General features: G+C 36.4%; 1 protein-coding gene and 1 pseudogene across 1 annotated transcript in view; both read left to right on the forward strand.

The window, feature by feature from the left end:
* LOC119774839 (voltage-dependent T-type calcium channel subunit alpha-1I-like) overlaps positions 1 to 22,635 on the forward strand; it is a gene marked incomplete at its 3' end in the record, with an annotated part of 204,036 nt that overhangs the window by 138,624 nt on the left and 42,777 nt on the right. The window contains exons 7-14 of the mRNA XM_038272535.1: positions 508 to 850; positions 2,535 to 2,627; positions 13,043 to 13,382; positions 13,467 to 13,873; positions 18,567 to 18,718; positions 19,901 to 20,086; positions 20,798 to 20,915; positions 21,040 to 21,195. Coding sequence (XP_038128463.1) covers positions 508 to 850; positions 2,535 to 2,627; positions 13,043 to 13,382; positions 13,467 to 13,873; positions 18,567 to 18,718; positions 19,901 to 20,086; positions 20,798 to 20,915; positions 21,040 to 21,195 — 1,795 coding nt within the window. The remainder of the gene's footprint in view (positions 1 to 507; positions 851 to 2,534; positions 2,628 to 13,042; positions 13,383 to 13,466; positions 13,874 to 18,566; positions 18,719 to 19,900; positions 20,087 to 20,797; positions 20,916 to 21,039; positions 21,196 to 22,635) is intronic.
* On the forward strand, positions 3,872 to 4,196 carry LOC119774836 (annotated as a pseudogene).

The raw sequence follows: 22,635 nt of genomic DNA on the forward strand, positions 1-22,635 counted from the left end.
TAAATCAGTCATCCATTTTTTCTTAGAATTCTTGTCTGTTATACATAGAGCTTTGCTTCAACTGTTTTAATAGTATTGTGTAAAAAACATATTATTAAAGGTGATGCAAGCTTCTTAAGATAAAAGTAATACTTTTCATAGACTGAAATACAATTTTTCAAGCAATGCACTAAAGTTTAATTAATCTTCCATTATCATTATTTCTGCACAATTTAAGAACATTGGATTAAAAAAAAAAAGAAAGAAAGGAAACACAGACAGCAGACTAACAGGTTCGATCATGAGTTTAGATATAAAATAAGGTTTAAAATAACAGAACTAGGACCACTGGCCAATACCTGAGATGAAATCAGAATCCGAGGTCTTCGCCGGTATTTACTTCCAACATTTCTTTAAAGAGACATTTCATTTTCATCAAATCAATGACATTCATGCCATTGGCTTTTTACTTGGCTTACTTTCCTTGTTTTTTTCTAATTTATCATATTTTTTATTCAACCCTTCCAGCACCACGGGTATCAGTCTCCCTAGACCTTACTACATGGCTGATGAAGATGATGAGCGGCCTTTCATTTGCTCCTTGCCTGTTGACAACGGCATCATGTCCTGCTTGGATGTCCCAGCCCGTCGTGAAGGAGGCAGAGCCTGTTGTTTGGATAAAGAGGACGTTTTCTACCGCCAGTCCATTGGATTGAGTCCTGAACCTCTGAGCAATGGGAGTATCAGTGTAGCTGGCCTGTGTGTCAACTGGAACCAGTATTACACCCGATGTCATACTGGGAGCAGTAACCCACACAAAGGTGCTATCAATTTTGATAACATTGCCTATGCCTGGATTGTCATATTTCAGGTGAGTACTTTAAACTTCTACAAAATCTTTATCTCTCTTTCCCTGTATTTTTTGTTTAAAACCTTATTTACCCAGAATTATTGGATTATACCCCTTCCTTTCAGAGGTTCATGACAAGACATTATCCTGGTTTTAATATTTAGGTGGGCTCAAGTATTTGACGAGCCATTTCAAGCGCTTCAAGTGGCTCCATGGATTAAAAGCTTGGAACAAAATTGCTTGTGAATCACAGGCAGCAGAATATAAAGCGGGCCAGAAAAAAGTGGCAGCATAAAATTACCTTGAATGTTCTTTGAAAAGTTTAACACAGATAAAATTGTAAAAAAACAAAACATGATTCTTGTCAGTTTACCTCTGGATAGTGATTTATACCATTTACAGTCTGATCCTACATTAATTCACAGATTAGAGAATAAAATAGCATTACGCCTTGATGACTATTTTTGTTTATTAAAAGGCGCTCAAACTAATGTAATTGTACATATTTAACAGTATTTTTCTTTTCCTTTTAAGCAGGGCTAATATTACCGTATTTCTGTACAGTTCTGTCTTCAAAGGGCTGTTCAAATTGCTTCATGTTTTATTTCTTTTTGGGATAGATTTCCATCAAACATGATTATTATTAATATTATTAATGATTTTCTAACCAATTGTTAGTGATCTCCCTGGAGACTTTCCTTTTCATTCAAGAGGACATTTTGTTATCAGAGTATGTTCATGAAATAGTTTAGGCAACTGTGACATATAGCCAAAAGGCTGTGTATACATCTGTATTGACATTGTACATAAAATGCATGATCAAACTATGGATTCTTAGAATTAAGACTATGCCTAATTTGCTGAGTAATCTGTTTTTTGACACTCCCCGACAACCAGATAAATGCTAACTGAATGTATGTAGAAAAATATTAACCCATAATAAAATTTTACTCCTTACCATTCCTTTATTTATTTACTACTGCATGAAAATAAATGCTGTTATTTTTTGGACGCAACAGCCAAGTTATGTAAATGCTGTTCATTTTAATGTTTACAATATATAATAGATAGGTTTTGGTATTTAGCATTTATTAAGCATTTTTAAGTACAGGTAGAATTTGTATCAACTGACCTTAACAAAACAAATACTTAATTTTCAATGCATTTAGATGGGAAATAACAGGTGTATTTACTTGGATTTAATTGTAGTTTAGGGGTATACAGTAGATACAGACAGACAGACAGACAGACAGACAGACAGACAGACAGACAGACAGACAGAAATAAAGGTATAGGTACATATATACTTTTTTGTATAAATTTGTGTGTATCAGTGTGTGTTTGTAAGAGAGAGAAACAGAGAGATAGAAGCTTTACTAATTCACAGCTAAAAAAAACAGTCCTTTTCCAATCTGTGTCAACATTTGGTCCGCGATGTAAATTGTAGGAGCAAGATTTAGTCACAAAAAAAGGCTGCTTTATTCAACTAGTTCTTTGTTATTCAATCAGACCTGATTTCAGCCTTTTGCCAGAAAAGCTGTATTGACTATGAAAATGAAAAGAGGAAAACCAGAGGAGTTGGCTAGTTCTGTTACTTAAATGTTTTATTGTTTCAATAAAAGCTGTATTTAGCTGTAAAATAATAAGAAAAGAAATACAGAAGATTGGAATTTATTTTGAGTTGTGTGTTTTTCTTTTCCTTTAGGTGATTACTCTGGAGGGATGGGTGGAAATTATGTACTATGTTATGGATGCGCACTCTTTCTACAACTTTATCTACTTCATCCTGTTGATAATAGTAAGTCTTTTCTATACTTTGTTTCAACAAAAATGTTGAACGCATATTTTCATTGACCAAGTTTATGTTTATGCTTGATAAAAAGCTGAATCATAAAACTACATGTAAAATCAGTTCGCGTAGTCAGACATTCATATTAAGTAGCAATTTTGACAGATACGACAAAAGTTGTGGGCTTTTATTTATTTACTGAATAACTCCTTTTATGATGGACCACATACATAACAAGCTAAATACTTTTTTTAAAACAATTGTGTTTTTTTTTCGCTTTTTTGAATGCTTACACATTCATATTTATATAGAGAGAATTATGCATTCACAACTACAAATATAGAGATAAAAATCGTTTAGTAAGATATAGCAAAAACACTTCATGAAATGAGAGTTGCTGTAGGACTTTTAATAGCAGAGAAGAGCTTTGGCATAGTGTTATCCATGAGGGCAATTGAATTAAAAAAGAAAAACTTAAAAATTAATAGTGTAAGAAGGAAAAAAGGATTGAATCGTCATTGAACTGAAAGTACCAAGGTAACTGGCATGAAGCAGCAATACCAACATGGAGCAGCCAAAGAAAACAATTTACCAATGAGCAACCAAGTGTTTCAATTCTGGAAGAGATTGAAAGAAGACATGGTAAGCAGGTGAGACAGTAAGAAGTAAGCAACAACTGAATTAAGGCAGAGCTGTGGGAGAACGAATCTATAAACATAAGAACTCAGAATATAATCAACTATGAATTAACTAAATGACAGCATTTAGACTAGTGTGACTAGTGCAAGACAGATGTTTGTCCCAGCAAGAGTCAATAACTCACATGCAATCCAAAACCAGTCTATGCTGTGGAAACACTGGTATTCCTGTTACCTTAAAGCTCCTATTTAATTGTTACTTGATTATTACTTGCTGTATTGTGTTTAATGTTTTCTTTTTTTTTTTTTTTATCTATTGGATCATGAGTCCGGAATAAAGTTGATCCATAACAAAGAATTAACAGAGCCAATTAAGACACACAAAAAAACCCAACTTATAATATAAAGCACAAATGAAATAAAACCAAAGTGGCAAAACTGACAACAGAATATTGGAAGATCTTCTTTTCTATTTCAAGCCATGCAGTGGTCTCTCAGGAGATAATGACCAATGCGTAACATTTTTAAGATGAAATACGAATTAATAATATTGAAGTTTTGGTTAGCCCATGTCTCCTTGTACTTGTAGATTTTCAGCTCCTGTGCTGCTAAACCATGGCTCCTCTTGTCGGAGTCTCTCCTTTAGTAAAGACAGCCAGATATTCAGCTTTAATTACCTGCATTATCTATGGTTAAAAGAGATATGATCATCTAAAGCTTATTGCAGCGGAGGAAAAGAGGATTGAGGAGGAGTAGAAAGCTCACCAGGAGAAGTAGAGGATTGCCAAGCAACTAGCAGAAGCAAATGGAGAAACCATCCTGAAGTAAAGCAGTGGACGTCTGATATATCCTCATCCTTGGGCACTTTCTACCCTCCTCCTCCACCCTACCCCAGTGGTTCACTGTTACAATACAATCAATACACCCTACCCCCTATGAAGATCCAGTACCTATTTGGATCCATCAGAAATAAAGTGTTTCCCTCAGATTCTGCATCGCTCAGAAATAAAATTCATCTTTCTTTTGAAGTGGTGTCATAAGAACAGAAGAAAACTAAATATTTGTTGTATATTTCCCTTATAATATACAATAATATATAAATAAAATATATAATATACAATAATAACTGTTCATTCTATTAAAGAAGAACCTGTTGACCAGGGAAATCTGATCAACACATTTCAGATCCTCACTCTTTGTACAACATAATGAACAGTTTAAATGAAAAAAAAGAAGAAAAAAAAAAGAATTAGACGTATTTATTTAATACCCTCCCTGCCAGCTTTCTTATTGCTGTTCTGACGTATGTTTCCAATCTTTACATTGTTGGATCTCTTAGTTGTATCATAGTTTCAACTGCCTAATGCCTAAGCTAAAGATATCGCATTGTTCAATATTTAATTGATAATGAAATTGGTGCATTTAAAAAACATTTTCTTGTTAAATGCCATACATTCATTTTATATACTATAAAAATACTGTTTCTAAAAACAGCATAAAAATGCATAAAAACTTGAGCAAAATCAGCTATAATATTTTAACGTGAGATAAAAAAAAAACATTAACTGGCTTTAAGTTTGCCCTGCGATGGACTGGCGACCGGTCCAGTAGGGATGGGAATCGAAAACCGGTTCCTGTTCAGAACCGGTTCCGTATTTTCCGATTCCATGGCATTGTTTGGCAGCTCGTTGAACGATTCTTTTTTCGATTGCCGCAGCACCAGAGCCTAGAGCGCCGGCTCTGGGGAGCACGACTTACGTCACGTTTTTTACGTAAGTTACGTAAGTTAAGCAAGTTACGCAAGTTGGAAGAACTATTCGAGGAGGAAGACAACGAGCTGCGGTCACTTTGTGAATCAAAGCCCCATCTTTCCTTAGCCCAGAGGGTAGATCAGGAAATCCAGCTCTATAAAAGCTTGCCCTCCATCCCCTGCAGGGATAGCGCCACACTGTGGTGGTGGAACAAGCAAGATACGCTGCCCTTGCTATCTGGACTGGCTGAAAACTACCTCTGTGTGCAGGCTTCCTCCATCCCATCTGAGAGGGTGTTCTCCACGGCTGGAGACACCATAAGCCCTGAAAGATCCTGTATCCTTCCAGAAAAAGCAGATATGCTCATCTTTCTGCAAAAGAACTGTTAATTTTCCCTACTACTCTTTTATAATTAGTATTTTTTGTTATTTAAAATAGGTTATTATCCCATCATTTGTTATTAGACATTGTTGGTTATTAAGTTTGTTCTTGTATTCATTTTTCATTTAAACACAGATGTTACTCCAGTTTCACATTTCCTGCGGACATCTTGATCTTGTTGAGTTTGTAAGATTGTGCAATAGTTAAGTAAACAAAGTTGATGCTGATAATCAAATTGTTTGTTCTCCTTTTTCCCCCAAATTGGAATCGAAAAAAGAATCGATAAAGAATCGAATCGTTTCATAGAATCAAAAAGGGAATCGGAATCGAGAAAATCTTTTCAATTCCCAACCCTACTGTCCAGGGTGTACCACACCTCTTGCCTATAGACAGATAGGCAGCAGCACCCCTCGCGACCCAGCTTGGGATAAGTGTGATGGAAAGTGGAAGGATGAATTCCAGTTTCTATTTATTTATGATATTACTTAACAGTAAGCAATTGTAAAGTGTTTCAGCTGAACCCACTGGGTTGGATCATTTGTAAATATCTCAAATTCTAGGTGCTCATGAAAGCACCTGAAACATGTTTAAATGTTTTTAGGGTCGATCTAATATAACTGCATGTTAGTTAAAAAGTTATTTTTTAAAAAACAGTTTCCTGTGAAATAGGCCTCCAGCAAAGATGGGCCAACTAGTCATACAAAATGTCTATCGGCTATGGACGGCCAGGCTGGGTATTGTTATTCACTTTATTTTATGTTTCAAAAGCTAAACAGATATGTCACCTATCTTTTTCACAAATAATTGTTTTATTTGCCCATGCTGCTAGGTCAGTTGTGTGTGACTTTCTTAAATGATAGGTGGACTGTCACTATAAGTTTGTGTAATGCATTAGTGTGGTAGTAAAACAGAGCTTGATGATGCTGCCAACGCCCTTCTAATGAGAACACATTTATGGAAGATTTATGTTATGACGGTAACTTGGAATTATTAAGTCATTGAAACAGGAAAGGATGAAAATGAGTGGATCTAAAACTAAACTGTATGTTTTTGCTTTTTTTTTTACAACATGCTAAATCTAATTATCAAAATTGAAGAAAATAATGCAGATGTAAATATTTAATGATATAGGTGGGAATTAATTTGGCAGTTGACAGGTATTGATTGATTCTTTTGTCCTCTGTGTCTTACCTGCATGCATAGCGATGCGTGCCCCCTCACAAATCCCTGCAAACACATGCAGTCTGTCAGTGTCACAGTGAGAGCTGAGCTAAAATCCCTAAAGAATCCTCCCTTTTGTTCACATAAAACACTTTTAATTCCAGTCCTTTAGCTTCTCTATGTGTGCCACAGTATGCGTTTGTGTCTGAGCGTTGATGCGTATTTTCCCTGGTATATTTCTGTTTTAGCCTGTTGGAGAGTGCTTAGATATATGTGTGGAAGTGTTATCATAATGCAGCGTGACTGCTAGCTCCAGCTACTCTGCTACCCAGGGGCTGTCTTGTCTTTTTTATTAGACTTTTAATTGCCTCGCCTTCTGAGGCAGACACGAGCCTTTCCACACTTTTACTCTCTCTCCTATTTTCTCACCGTCTCTTCATTCTTTAACTTGTCACTTCTCCTAGTATCACTCCAGCTTCCTGAATCTGCCAATCTCTGCTCTCTGCACTATCTAAACATTTCAGACTAGTAACGTTTCCCCCCCAACTCTACCCTCTCTCTCCTCAAGTCCATCTTCCATACCCCTTTCTCCTGTGAGAATTACTATTTCTTTGTACCTTTTTTTGTGTTCTCTGTTTTCTAGCACCCCTCTTAGTCTCTTTTGCTGCCGTCTTTTCATCTTTGCTTTCTCACATTGCTGTACAAGCAGGCACTATTCATGTAGCTGTCACTCTACTGTTTATTGTCAGCAAGCAGAAACCCATGAAGATACTGTCACAAACAAAGACACTTTCAAAGTTATTTTCTCACACACGCAGGGAAGAGAATACAATCTCACTGTCTGTTTCTGATTTGCTATTGGACATTATCCATCACATCAAACCATCAACATTGCCTTGCTACAGACGATTGGTGAGATAATAGTTATCTTTTGATGTGAAAACATTGTGTGTGAAGGATGATGGGAGGATAAAGAAGAGGAAAGAAATAACCAAAGGCATGAGTTAGAATCTATGGAAATTAAAACAGAAAATGATGATGAAATCTCTTTGAAAATAAAAAGAAGGAAGAATAGCCAGATATGGACTAAGGATAGGGGAGCGAGAATTGGAAGAAAGATGACAAGTGGGCTTAAGAGAGCAGGTGGTGAACAGGGATAAAACAGGAATGACTGAGAGATATGCAGGAAAACGCAGAAAGTGATGGTAATGGACTGGTGTGTCAGGGTGAAATCCAAGAGAGGATTTTAGGGCAAGTGATGTGATGCAAGCATTCCTTTGATGCCACATGAAATATCCCTTAATTAGAGTGAATCTCTCATCATGTCCTCTGCGGCTCACGTGCTCGGAGCAGACACCCTGATCACAGGATGGGGTTAACAACTGTGTCATACAATAAGATGAATGCCAAACCCTTCAAATTGAACCCATGTAATGTTACAGCAAGCAATCATAGCAGGTAAGCGCACATTATGTACTATACGGCATCTCTGAAGAAAAAGCACCATACACAAAATGATTGACATAATACTGAAAAATTCAGGTCAAAGAAGAAAAGATGTATAACCACAAGGAAAAGAATGAATAGCACACTTGACACTTTGCATAATCAAGCCTTTAAAAAGATTTGTTTAACTTCTGGCCTGTAGATGAGGACCGATTTTTATCTCACCACATCTTAAATTATTTTTTATCAATCAGTTTTTCCTGCTAGAATCTGCCTGTGGTCATTTTTTATGGATTATTAGTAGTTTTTACTCTAAAGTGTTAAAGATAGGCTCTCTGTGTCTACACCTTAGAGCTCTTTCTCTCCAGATCTGTTTCCTGAAAGAGATCACTCGGGACAAACTCTTTAAGTAACACTTCGTAACTTATTTGTATTGAATAACCAAAACAAATTTTGATAGAAATTATAATGTTACTTAGATCCGAGTAGGTGCTTATAATTTCATAAGCAGGTGCATACCCCCCGGCCACCTTCCAAGACGTGACCCCGATAAACAGTTAAATAGGTATTTTACTCATCTTCAGTATGCCACATCATTACATCATACATGTTAGCAGATGAGGAGACATCCATGGCTCAAGCCTTATCAAAATGTTACTTTGTTCTTAGCTGAAGGACACCACTCTCATTCCATTCCCAAATGTTTGCCACGTACAGAATGAAGATTGTAACTGTATATCCGGACAGAAGAACTGTCTTAATTAGATAAACTATTGCGGAAAACATTAGCTCTGACACGCAACAGGCAGCTAATATTAAGGTGTAATAAACTCACACATCATCAATGATAATTATCCTAACAAAAGGGAAATAAAGAGATTTTCATTTTGCTTCAAACAAGGGAAGAAAGAATTGCTCATATTTAAAAACTCTAGAGTTCGTCAAGTCTCCGCTAAGTGCAGAGCCCCTCCCCCCCATTCTGCCCCCCTCCGCTGGCTGGCGTTTTGGCCCGCCTGTGCTTTGGTGGTGCTCAGTGTTTTGGTATGGATGCCCGAGCGGGTACTGGCTCATTCCTGGCGGCTGCTTCGAGGGGCAGCTTCGTGGGGTGCCCCTGGGGCCTTGGTTCCCTGGGGCCCATGGCCGGTTCCACTTCAGGGTGGCTGGCTGCCGGCGCAGCCCGCAGACTCGTCCCCCCGGATTTTATTCTAATAAAAAATGTGTTAACATGGGCACTTTTCATTAAAGGGTAAGCTACATATCTTCCCCAGAAGCACTGGAAAAATATTTTATATATCATATTTTACAGTATATTATATTTATATTCCCTATGTTGTCCAGTATAAGTCAATTTTTTTGGGTGATTGAGATTGGTAGATCAAAAACAAAGAGTTAAACAAGCTTTTTAACCTTTATTAAGTTTATTAAGTATTTGATATCTAATCCTTAGAAAATACTTTAGTCAGCTCGGTCACATCATCATTTTAAAGATAGTCTCAAAATCACATTTAATGGACCTAAATGATTTAAGTATTTTAGTATTCTGAAGTCAGTGGTACTGTTTGGATTTCCGCCTATCATTGTCAAACTGGTGGACACATGAAGAGAGTTTTTAATCATGTTTAATAGACTTTCACAGTACACTAAGCAATAGAAGCCAACAAGCAACAGCATACTTTATGGATTTAGAGCAAAGAAGTAGGAAGAGATGGAAAGAAACACTTAAATGGTTATGCAATTTCTGTCATAATGTGTGGGAAATCAAACTGCGAGATGGGCTGGGTTAGGTAGTGAGTAAAAGGAGCTATTGCTTAGGGGTAACTAGATGACAAGAGATAATATAAAATGGAGAGAATGATGAAACAAGTCAGATCGAGCTTGAGAAAGTTTCACAAATTCTTTAAAGCGGCAATCATTATCTAGAGTTTAAATAAGAAACATCAAAATAATTTTGTGGAAAACAGCATCGCTTGATTTAGCATCCCCTAGCAAGATCCTCAACATGTTTTGTTTAAAAGACTGTTTTATAGGCCTTTAGTTCTGACCTGTAACAAATTCTTAAACAGTGTCTTGCAAAATCCTTTATATGTCTTCAAGTTTGCAAAGTTTTTTATGTTGCAAACACAAACTTTAACATATTTGATGTGGATTTTATTTGATATAACAACTCATTAACTGGAGATTAATTTCAAGTAAAATTGTTTTACTAACCTATTTTTCTCTTCAAATACAAGTCTTAAAATGGCACCTTGCATTTGAACCATTTCAGTTTTAAAGAGTTTAGTAAAAGTCCAAAACGAGGTTACGCCATTAAGCAATAAAAATAAAGCTTTAAGTATCTCAAAGAGTGCAGTCTAATCCAAAAAAGGCTATTCCTGGAGACAGTACAGGACCTTAGAACATGGGGGCCACTAGGATAGTCAATCATGATATGAATCTACCAGAAGTCTCCCATAGTCATGCGATTCATGACATACTTATGTGAGGGAGGATTTGACTGATGCAAGTAATTTTACCTGTCACTGATTTTTATCCCACCAATTTTATTGATTGATTAAGGGAATATTAAATTATCTGTTGTGCCTTCTTGCTGTTTAGTTATTTGAGACCTCAATGAAATTACTGTATTTTAATTTTTTTTAGTTATTTTGTGTTGAGATGACATCTTTGAAGTGGTACCGGCTTTATTTCTTATATGAATGGTTTATACTGATTGTTTCATTACATTTTACTTCTGATTAGTGTCTTTTGTGGATATGTCATAAATTAACTAAATCTAAGAACAGCTTCCTCCGTTTGTTTTGGGAAGTTACAAAAAGCGTGTCTTGTTGGTGATACACTTTGGAACAATCCCCTATTACCCTTCTCTCTCATATATAATGACAATTCTAAAAGAACCTAAAATACTAAGACTGGTTCATCTCGATCCCTTTAGTGTGAGTAAAACAGTTTAAATCAGGAATTAGTCCTGCTGAATGCGTTGTGGGACCTGCCATATTATCTTTCTTTTTATCCTAAGTCTGAGTCTTGTAAAATCCTTACCAAATGTGTTGCAATAACTCAATACACTGAATCAGTGAAAGAGAGCTCTCTTGGTAATACTATTTCCCACAGTGCCATATATCTTAATGCACATTCATCTGCTCTCACCTGCTTTATTACAAACAGAATAAGGAGAGAACAGAATTAGGTGATCAAGTTTATTGATTAGTAGCTTGGGATAAGTCTTAAATTTCACTACTTTGATGTATTTTTTCTCACAGTTTTTCAACATGACCTCTGGTGTTAGGGATGACTTTGATCTTCATTTTTTCCCCCTTTTTTACTTTGAAAATGTTCTCATCATCTGCCATAAAAACCAGATTAAGATTTTGCTCCCCAATGCAATTTATGTTTGTTAATCTCTACAAAGTTGAATCTGAATTTTCTTGTGAGAAGCCTTCCTCTATTTCAGAAGTTTATGTTTTTTGTTAGTTCTTTAAATGCTACTTTTAATTATAAGAATAATAAATCACCCTCCTCACCCTATCCCTTCGAGATAGGGTGAGGAGCTCAGTCATCTGGTAGAGCTCAGTCTACTCAAACTAGAAAGGCTGCTCCTCCACGTTGAGAGGATCCAGTTGAGGTGGCTCTGGCTTTTGGTTAGGATGCCTCCTGGACGCCTCCCAGGTGAGGTGTTTCCTCAACGGCTTTCCTCTGCTTTTTGTCCACCATTACACTATCCGGTTGGTTTGCCATTACCATTCGGTCCGTATGTATCTGGAAGTCCCACAAAATCTTGGCTCGGTCATTCTCTACCATCTTTGGAGGTGTTTCTCACTTTAACCTTGGGGTTTCCAGCACATATTCTGTCCAGATGTTCCTGTACACTACTCCAGCCACTTGGTTATGGCGTGCCATGTAAGCTTTCCCTGCCAGATTCTTACACCATGCAGTTATGTGCTGAGTTTGTTTTTTGTAAATAAACGTTCTGAACTTCCTTGCTGACTGTCTCACCTTGAATACTGGGTGCATCTGTTCCGTTTTATGACATGGATGTTATGGAGCATTAATCTGCGCATTAATCTGAGGAGATGTTTCCACTCAGCCTCTCCTGTGCAGTAAGACATTTTCTTTAAGTTGCAGCCACGCCAACATTTCAGACATTTGCTAAAAGTTGTACATGCAATATATTGAAAAATGGTGAGGGCTTCTAATAACCGACTTACCTCAGTTTCCATCATGGAAATTGTATCCGTTTATTTCTGTCACTTCAAGTACCTCTCCTTGAAGTGGGCTTTAAATCAGTGAAGAGCTGCACCCGTGTTAATGCTGCGCTGAGGTCAAATAACAGCAGCACTGTGGATCTTTCACTCTCTCTATTTCTATGGATGTCATTGAACACCTTGGCAAGGATAAACACTATTCTATAGAGCACTACATAGTGATTGTGCCACCACTCCTCCCATATTCCAGATTGCTTTGTTAGTGCTCTTCTCACAAAGCATCATGGGATTCATTGTGTTGGTAACAAATAACAAAGATGATGCAGGCACCGTGCAGGGAGGCGGAGTTACATGACCAATGTTGAGCGAGAAGTAGTGATCATCTATTAGAACAGTCAGTTAGCTGAGTTCACTATAAAGTCCACTATATAGTACCCACTCTAAATAGTGATTAGTGGTGTTAGGGGTTGGAGCAGATGTTTGGACAGTCCTAAGTGCAGCCAAATTGATTGGGCTTGATTGCCAACCTTGCTGCCTGATATTACTCATTCTTTCTTTTACAATTTCTTTTCCAGTAACTGTAAATAAAAACCACTAGTTCTAAAAGAAAATTCTTTAAGATAATAACAAAGTTATGAGACTGATTTTAGATTTATTTAAACACAGTTTAATCAAATCTTAGAATAAAACATTTTTTTTTATTTTATTACACACAATTATGAACTTTTAGATTTTTATACTGGGCTAATAATGTGACATTCATATAATGAAGTGTAAATCCAGTTTGAGATTTAATTGGAAAGTATTTATTTACAAATTTTTTTGCATACCTCTTATCTCCTCAGGTTGGATCCTTTTTCATGATCAACCTGTGCCTTGTCGTCATTGCAACCCAGTTTTCAGAGACGAAGCAGCGGGAGCATCAGTTAATGCAGGAGCAGCGAGCTCGGTGCTCATCCTCTTCGACGTTGGCCAGTGAGCCAGGAGATTGTTATGAAGAGCTCTTCCAGTTGGTTTGCCACTGCCTCCGCAAGGGCAGGAGACAGACCATTGCATTTTTTAACAACTTAAGAGGTAAACCTCGTGGATTCCAAGGTATTGGGAGAGGAAGACATGGAGGGGTAGCGAGAGAGGGGAAAGTTAATAGAAGAGAAGAACGTGAGAGAAGACTAGTGTCAAGGCCTGGTAGGTGGCTGTAAATATGATAAACACAGCGGTATTGCATGTGTATGCCATACACACTCACCTTCAAACATGTTCTTTTGCCAGCTCATCCATGCCCTCATCATCATAAAGCAGACAACACTTCGGCAGCTGAGCCTGTAGCCCTGACTGCTACCTCGAATGTAGATGGTTGTCCCCGGTGTGCTGCAGCTCTAAAACTAAAAGATGGAGTTGGATCTCAATGTGTAGCTGGAAATGAAACGGAAGAGGGAACCAGGGAGAAAAATGATAGTGAAGATAAGCAAAAGCAAGGAAACCAAAACAAGGACAAAAAAAAACAGAATTGTGGGGAGAACCATATAGGTTGTAGTCCAAAGAAACAGTGTAAAGAACTTTGGCAGCAGACAAGGAAGAAGTTATGGGGCATTGTAGAGAGCAAGTACTTTAACCGCGGCATCATGATCGCCATCCTAATCAACACCATCAGCATGGGGATTGAGCACCACGAGCAGGTAAGCATTTATTTCATTCTCTTCTTAGTCATTATATCCCTCTTGATGTTTTTTTCTCAGATATCTTTTTGGTCAGTTGCACCCCAAAGATTCAAATATTGTGAAATTTTATTTATAGAAGAAATTATGAAAGATGATCGCAGACTTTGTCTTATACGTAAAAAAGAAAGACAGTATACATTCCAGTGATTTTAACTTACAAACATGTAAGAGAATAACACCTAAACAGAATGTACATATTTTCATTTTACAATGGTTTAGAACTTCTAGAAATTTCATATTACTTTCAAATAGGGGTGCCACTGGAAAATTTTATAAGAGGTGACCAAGGGCAATAACTATCTTTGTTGGAGCTCCAACTATTTTGGAGCACAACAACCAGTTGCAGAACCTGCAATGGTGGAATGGAAAATCTTAGTTCACTCAAAATGATCTCAATACTACAGCCATATATTCACATTTCCAGTTCAATTTGATTTAGAAATGTTTTGTTGATCTAATAGGGAAATTAGAGAATATAATAAATTTATATGACATTCACTTGTTCTACATTTGTTTTTGTTAAAACTTGATTGAATACATTCTTCATTCAAAACAATTTGACACAATATTTTGAAAAATCTTTGAAGATATTCCTTGCCTCTATTAAAAAGTCGTTGAATTAACCACATACTTAAAGGTTTAAATTGGAGGAAATCAATAGAATCCTGGATAGATGTTAAAACATCTATCCAGGATCCTGTCAGATTTACAGTAATGGCTCGCACTAGAACGTTGTCTAGTTGGTTTACTCACTGTTTCTGTAAGCACTTGGAGGTCCATCCTCACGGCACCTTCCAAGTCCTTCCAGATGCAAATCAGGTATACATCTACCATTCTCCTGTGTCAATGTTGTCTGCTCTTTTGTATCTGAGCAGTTGTTGCTGCTATGGACCACATTAACGACTTTGCCCAGCTTCTGTTTGGATGTTCTGTCTTTGGTATAAAGCAGTTTTTGTCTTGACAAAACATTTTAAGAAACAATTGGTGGCAATCCAGTTTCCTCTGTTTTAAGCCTACTTTGTGGGTATAATGACCTGGATAAATGACTTTGCACAGGCTTTTTTTTGACAAAATAAACTATAGGGCCCACGTATTTTTAATTTTTTCATCTTTGATTGTATTTTATACTTTTAATTAAGGCTTATTTCAATGTGTTAGAATATGACAATGTTTGCAAAATAATGAGAGGGAAAAAATGTTATAATACATTTTGTACTAAGGCCGTAACAACAAAATGTGGAATGAGGTGGTGTTAGTTCTTCCTTGAGGCACTGGAAGTTTCTTGAACCAAAAAAACATGACTGCACCAAGATTAATAAGCAGTATTTCTCGCTTTTATGAAAAAACAAAACCTGTTTATATTTACCAAGCCTCACAGTAATAAAACTAGTGCGTTGACATACCCTGTCCTTTTTTTATTTTCTATGTTTTTATTTTTTTTTTTGCCTGTTTTCTGAACTCTTTGTATTTCTATCAATATTTCTCACTCTCGCTATACCATCGCCCACTCATGCCTGCCACCGCCACAGTGGTAGGTCGTCTCTCATCCTAGCTGCTGCTAAAAATAGAGAGACAGAATGGAAGTGACAGAGAGACTTTGCTGTGTTAATGGGGAGGAAATACAAAGCTAGGATGTCTGCCTGCTAAGAAAACTAGAGTATTTCTTCACCACTGGTTGAACACCAGTATCAAAGACCTCTTTTAAGTCTCAGAACTGTGATCTGGTCCTTACATATCCTGCAAGATATTTGGTCCTCCAACATTTTTCAATATACACGATTGCTCTAGGAGGTAGGGAAAATGATCATGTGTAGCTGAAACAAAACTCTAAAAATTCACTATGTGTCTGTTGTTAAAATATAATTGGAATCTAATCAATCTTAATTTTAAAATGTATTCATAAATGTTATATATTGCCTGAATTCAAAAAGCATAGAGCTAATTTTAGCAAAAGATTGTAATCAGGGGCCCACGCATTATAAGGCGATTCAATTGTATATTTCCAATAAGAAACTGGAGTAGGTCTCCTCTCAACTCACTATTTGCTCTGACTATATATGGTGGCTGCAGCTGACTGTTGCTTAAGGTAGTAAAGAATTACCTATGTCAACCTTTGCAAGATAGTAACATAGAACAATTGTTGCTTTCACATAAAGTTGTAAAACCCATCAAAAACACAAAAAAGTCACTAGATTTGTCTCTAGTAGCTTTTGCGATACAAAGTTCCTGGCGGGGGGTTGTTAAAAAAATGCTCATATATAGGGGCCTTTTGAATAAGCTTGCATGTTCTCTTTTTAGATTCATGGCTTTCTTCAAGTACTATGGGTCTTCTTAAGGTTCAAAATCAGGCTAGGTAAATTAACTTGAGAGTTGATAAACTGTCATTGGGTGTTAATGGTTGTTTGCTCTGTATGCCTCTCTGTTGGAATGGTGATGGATTGATGACTTGTCAAGGGTGTGCCCTTCCTCCATTCACCCTGGAGAATATAAATGCTGTTGCTTTGACTTCTGTCTAAACACAATCTAAAGAGCAACATAAAGTATAGGAAGTAGGTGCAGTATATCTTTGTCTAGAAATACTTTCTAATAAAGTTAAATATTTAACATGAATATTATTTCACTTAAATTTCTGCGATATATTTACCATTAGCATTTGTCAACAGCCTTCTTTGCACCTGTCTAGTTTGTAAGAACAAGAAATACGATAAACCCACTAAACACCATTTTATGACACTAAAACAAAAATAAAGTTTTGAATTGATATTTTTTAAATTCATCCAGGGAATTCCCTATTTCTAAAGTATAATCAGTTAAATTTCATTCACTTATCATGGTTATGTTAATTTGGCACTCTATAAATAAATAGATATGAATTAAAATACTTTATGAATGCTCAAGGAGTTTGGTGCGATTAGACAACTCAATTTCCTGCGGGACAATAAAGGACTTTAAATATGATCTAATGTGATTCACCGTCCACTGTCACTACATGCTCATCCAAGCAGTCTTATTGCTGCAAATCAGTGAATTGATGCTAAATTTCCTTGGATAGAAAACTTCTTTACCATTTAGATTTTAAGTTTCATTAATTTTACATTTTAAAGTGCATCGTCGCCGCATTTGTTGTCTGTAAGCATAAGTTGAATTGATTGAATTATGTGATCATGTGCAGAGATAACATCTCCATTTATGTCGGGCTTATTCAAGCTAAAATACACAGGTGGTTATTGGTGGGATCTTATTCCGCTATGGATAAAGTGTTGAGTATTCAGAATGGAACACATTTATTTGATCTACATAAGACATTCTGTTCTTTCAAACCCACTTCCATATTTCCCTTTAAGCTCTTTCATTGACAAATTTATATCCACAAAACTAGTGCTCATTTTGTATTCTATCTTTTTCATGGACCACAACAGTGGCACTTGGAGTGGTTTTCTGCTGCTCTGTGAACCGAAAGATGGTTGTAAAAGATTAGCAGTTTTTCTGACCACCTAACCATTAACCAACAATCATACCAAACTCCATGCCACCTAAATCCTGTTTCCACACATTCAAATACTTGTTTTAAACTTATCTGTCATCTATACTTGACAGAGATGCCCGAATTGAATGAGTTGCTGCCGTGTGACTGTCTCATTCACTATGTTATAAAATATACAAGCATTGAAATAGGCTTATAAAGTGTCAGATGGGATCACATGTAGTTAGAGTTACGATCAGATTTAAGGGGCTGGCATGTCTCCATGCTGATGGACATGTATAGTTGACCAGTTATTTGCACTGCTACTAACTTATTACAGTGACAAACAAGCAAACAAACAAACAAACTGTTTCACTAAAAAAATAGAAAATGCACACTTAGAGATGCAAGAGTGTTGCCCAAAATTGCTAATTGCTTCAATGCAATTTTTTTAGAACAGCTTTTTAGACGAATAATAATTAAAATCCTTTAGTACATCTGTGTAAGCATGCATGTCTTGTTCATGAACAAGCACAACTAACATCATGTTAGAAACACTAAAATGATACACACTAGGGTGTATTTATCTGAGACCCATGGTAATATGACCATAAATCCTTGGTTTTATTAAAGTGTTTAAACATAAAACGACTTGATCTTTATTTATTTAGGATATTTTTGGTAAGAAAGGCTTTATTGTGGATATAGACTTTGATTACAAGAAAACTGTGCTAAAAGCTTAACATAAATTTAATTAAATAACATTTTAAAAAGATGTAGCAAGCTACAGATAAAACCTGTTAATTGCTCATAAATTTTTAGATGTATAACAAATTAGTAACAAATTAGACCCCCAAATCCAAGGCTGTGTAAACACATTTTCAGAGCAGGGTAAGTATTTATCAAACGATTCTTTTTTTTTTTTTTTTTTTTTTTTTATCAAACGATTCTAATGATTTTTCACTAAACAAGTTCAACTATCACGAAACATGTTCTAAATAGAAATATTTATAAGCGCTTTAGTCTAGTGAACCTATAGCTACAATCCCTCCATTTAGCATATTTTATGTCTATAAAAACTGTCCTGATCCTTTCTAGATTTGTTTATCTGTCTTTGCTCTCAGTTTTTAATGCCTTTCCTTTCTTTTTTCTCTTTCATTTCACATTTTTGGCCTTTGTGGTGCTCAGCCAGATGAGCTCACCAATGTACTAGAAATCTGCAACATCGTTTTCACCAGCATGTTTTCCCTGGAGATGATCCTAAAGTTAACTGCTTTTGGCTCTTTCAATTACTTGCGAAACCCCTACAATGTCTTCGATGGAATCATCGTCATTATAAGGTACACACAAATGCACAAAGTCCTCACACATATGTCAACATCTACAAATAATGGATTTTTAAAGGCAGAAGTGCTGCAATGAGGTACAGTATACCGGGACATCATTGATCATGCAGAATAGTAGTATTATTTTACGAACAGGAGTAAATATTGACTTATAATTAAGTCATCATGCTTGCTTTCATTTTTTTCTAAGCTTTTTTTAACACTGATTATTCATTAGAGAGAGTGATATTAAACTCTAGTTTTGTTAAAGTGTCAAATACATGTAGACTCATTCAAATGTACCACCTGTATAGACCGGCAAGCCAAGGTGTCAGGCAGCACTAAAACATGTTTTGTGTTTTGTTGTATGTGCCTAGAGCCTTCTGTGAATGGCTGTAGCTTTGATCTGCTTGTGTTTTTTCCAATTCATCTGCTTAGAAGTCTTTGTCTGTGATCCCCATTATAAACCACAGATCAAATACACATCAAAGCACAGAGAAATGAAAAAAGATCAAATGTGCAACCCATCACAGAAAGATACAGGTTGATTGAAATTTCTCTGGCTGTCTTCTAATCTTTTGCTCCTCAACCAGTTTTGCTGTCTTCATTTAACTGAATGTCCTCTATCATTCAGAAAAGCCCACTCTGTGAAAGAGCCCCCATTTAGTCTACATCAATTCAGGGCAGAGTAGATATTTTGATCTGTTTATCAGCTGTTTAATTTTTTTTTTTTATTCTTTCCTACAAAATGGCTCCCCTTCAGCTTACGGTATATCTAAGTTTGCATAAACAGTATATTTTGCAGTGTTACAGTAACACTTTAAGAGTTAAATTCTACACCAATCCGAGTGCATTTGGTTTCACTCTGAATTAGTCTTTAATTACCTCTCTACATAGTGTATACCTTACTCCAGTTTTTGTTGTAATAACTAAAAGATTGAATGTACTTTAACACTCCATATTTAACACTGTAGAATTTACTGTGTAAGTTTATTAAGTTGGATTTATGTGACACACAATGTTTGAGACAGAAAATACATATATCTTGTTGAAAAGATGCAGCATACTGTAGATAAATGAGATTATTTTTCTGTATCATTTTCTTCCTTAAAAGAAAATAATACACATCTGCAAGCTGTTTCCTCATGCTACTATAGTCTTTTTTATTTTTTTATCTCTGTTTGCATCTCAATGCAGTGTTTGTGAGATTGTTGGCCAGTCGGATGGTGGTTTATCTGTGCTAAGGACATTCCGGCTGTTGAGGGTGCTGAAGCTGGTGAGGTTCATGCCGGCTCTCAGGAGACAGCTTGTCGTTCTAATGAAGACTATGGACAATGTGGCCACCTTCTGTATGTTACTAATGCTCTTCATCTTCATATTCAGGTAAGATAGCTGATGTTTACTCTATAACATTGAAATGCTTGGCTAAAAATGTTTCGATTACGTCCCTATAGTTTTCAGCTGGATAAATCTGGTGCTTTATTAAATCTTATGGGACTTATCTTGTACTTTTTTACCACTTAATTTTCTTGTAGGTTTTCTGGATACTTAATAGAACTTTCTTTGAGATGTATGTAATTGGTTATGATTATTTAACCAGGAAATCGAATTTAGAACTAATTGGATTGAATTCGGAAATACTCTCTGTATTTTCCAGGTTGCCTACCTTCTGTCAAAACTTTGCTTGTAGCATTTCTGAGCTCTACATAGTGGAAAAACCAACAGAGCTTTAAAACTTCAACCTTCTGGTTGTCTACTAAAGCTCTCTAATATTCTCTTTAACTTTTAGTACAGTGGAAGTTCAAAATGGCCTTCAGGACTCATAATATGTTGTCTTTTTGTGCAATTTATATGATTTACTTATTTAACTAAATGTTCATAGATGTTATTTTCCTGGGTTACAGCATTAATAGTTTAATTCATTTTTTACGGCAAATTTGAATTTATGATCATCTTCAACAGAATCTGACGCTGAGCATCATACACCATTGTCCAACCATTTAGATAGATTGTATATATCTTCACAAATTAAAGAAGATAAAGATAAGTTTCAGTCCAACATGTTTTTTTGTGTAAGACCTTTTTCTGTTGCAGCATTCTCGGGATGCACATCTTTGGCTGTAAATTCAGTCTAAAGACAGAGACTGGGGATACAGTACCAGACAGGAAGAACTTTGACTCTTTGCTGTGGGCTATTGTCACTGTTTTCCAGGTATTCAACTTATTAAGCTGATAATCTACAGTAGTTAAATATAGTAATATGCTCATTATGGTTTTTATAAGTGTGTGTGTTAAGCTAATATGAATTTTATTCTTTTTCTTTGCCTTTCCTTTAGATTCTGACTCAGGAGGATTGGAACGCGGTTTTGTACAACGGCATGGCAGCCACCTCGCCACTTGCTGCTCTTTACTTTGTGGCGCTCATGACATTTGGAAACTATGTCCTCTTTAATCTACTAGTGGCCATTTTGGTTGAAGGGTTTCAGGCAGAGGTAAATCCTGAGTTCTTTTTTATGATAAATTTGTTATAAAAGAAACAGAAACACTGTTATTACTGTCAAATGTCAAGTTATTTTAACATTAACATGCGACAAGAGTGTGTCGAAGAGAGAAAAGGTCTGGACTCTTTAATTGAGAATGTATGGCCTGAGCTTAAAAGCTCTATCTGAACCAGAAAACCAATCAATCCAAATGTGTTTTGCCAGTTTTCATAAGAGGTCAAAGATTCAACCATAAATATGCCTGAAGCTTCTTAATAACTAAAAAAGCATTTCATTTCTCTGTAACATACATATATATAACCATATATATATATATATATATATATATATATATATGTGTGTGTGTGTGTGTGTGTATATATTTATCTTCTTTGCTGATGACTGATGTATTCAAACTCATGACCAGGGTTTCATTTATTAAACATTGTGTGGAATATATTCTGAAATTGTACAAACAGCAAAAATACAGAAATGGTATGATGGCAAAAATCATATTCATAAAAGCTGTACACAAGCACAAAATCAATCAATTTCCTTTTTTGAAAAAAAACCGCCTGTACTTTTAACATTTTGTTTGTTCCACAAACCTATATCAATGGCTGTTTGTTTGCGATCATCAGCATGGCCTCATGTTCCCCCTGAACCCCAACCCAAATTGATTATCAGTCCCATAAAAAGAGTACAGATTGTACCTCCTACCTAAAAGTAGGCTCAGTAGGTTGTTATTATCGAATTAATTCTAATCCTAATGGTACATTCAGACCGCACGCAGCAAAAGCATCAAAAATGAGTATGCTGCTTCAATTTTTATGCTTCTACAAGTTTAGCTCTGATGCGTGGCTGAGGAATCTTTGCTGCTCTAGCTGCATGGTTGAAAAGTGGCTCTGATGAGCATTGGGCGGAGCTACCCTATCCTTTCTTTGCCTGTAACAATGTCAGCTATATTTGCTGTTATAAGTGGGTAAAAAGTAGCTTTAATATGTTTCTAAGTGAGAAAGCCCACCTGAAAACCCCATCTGTGCAGTCAGTTCATCAAGATTATGATCCTGCCTACTAATACAGTATTATTTCGCTGTCGGAGCCGCTCAGACCCCTGAACAGTTGCGGTGCGTTTTCAGTAGGAATCCTGTTTCACGGCAGCCTCTTGCCCGGTCGCCTCTTGGGGGTTTTTCTGCTACTGTTCACGACGGCTGGAAGGCGTATTTCATGTATGTAATCCAAACTGCAGGCAGCAGAATATTAAAATCAAACATTTTGACGGCTCCTGCTGCGTTCATACAGAGAGTGGACAGCCCTTAACAGGGGCCCCAGACACCCCCCACAGAGCACCACAAGGTGCAAGTTAGAAAGCCTTCTATAGAGCTGGTCTAGTGTGCTGCAACTCGGACGAAAACCGCATTATTCCTCTTGGATATGAGGTTCGACTCAGGC

This window comes from Cyprinodon tularosa, unplaced genomic scaffold (genome assembly GCF_016077235.1).
Source record: "Cyprinodon tularosa strain WSP-4 unplaced genomic scaffold, ASM1607723v1 ctg834, whole genome shotgun sequence".
NCBI lineage: Eukaryota > Metazoa > Chordata > Actinopteri > Cyprinodontiformes > Cyprinodontidae > Cyprinodon > Cyprinodon tularosa.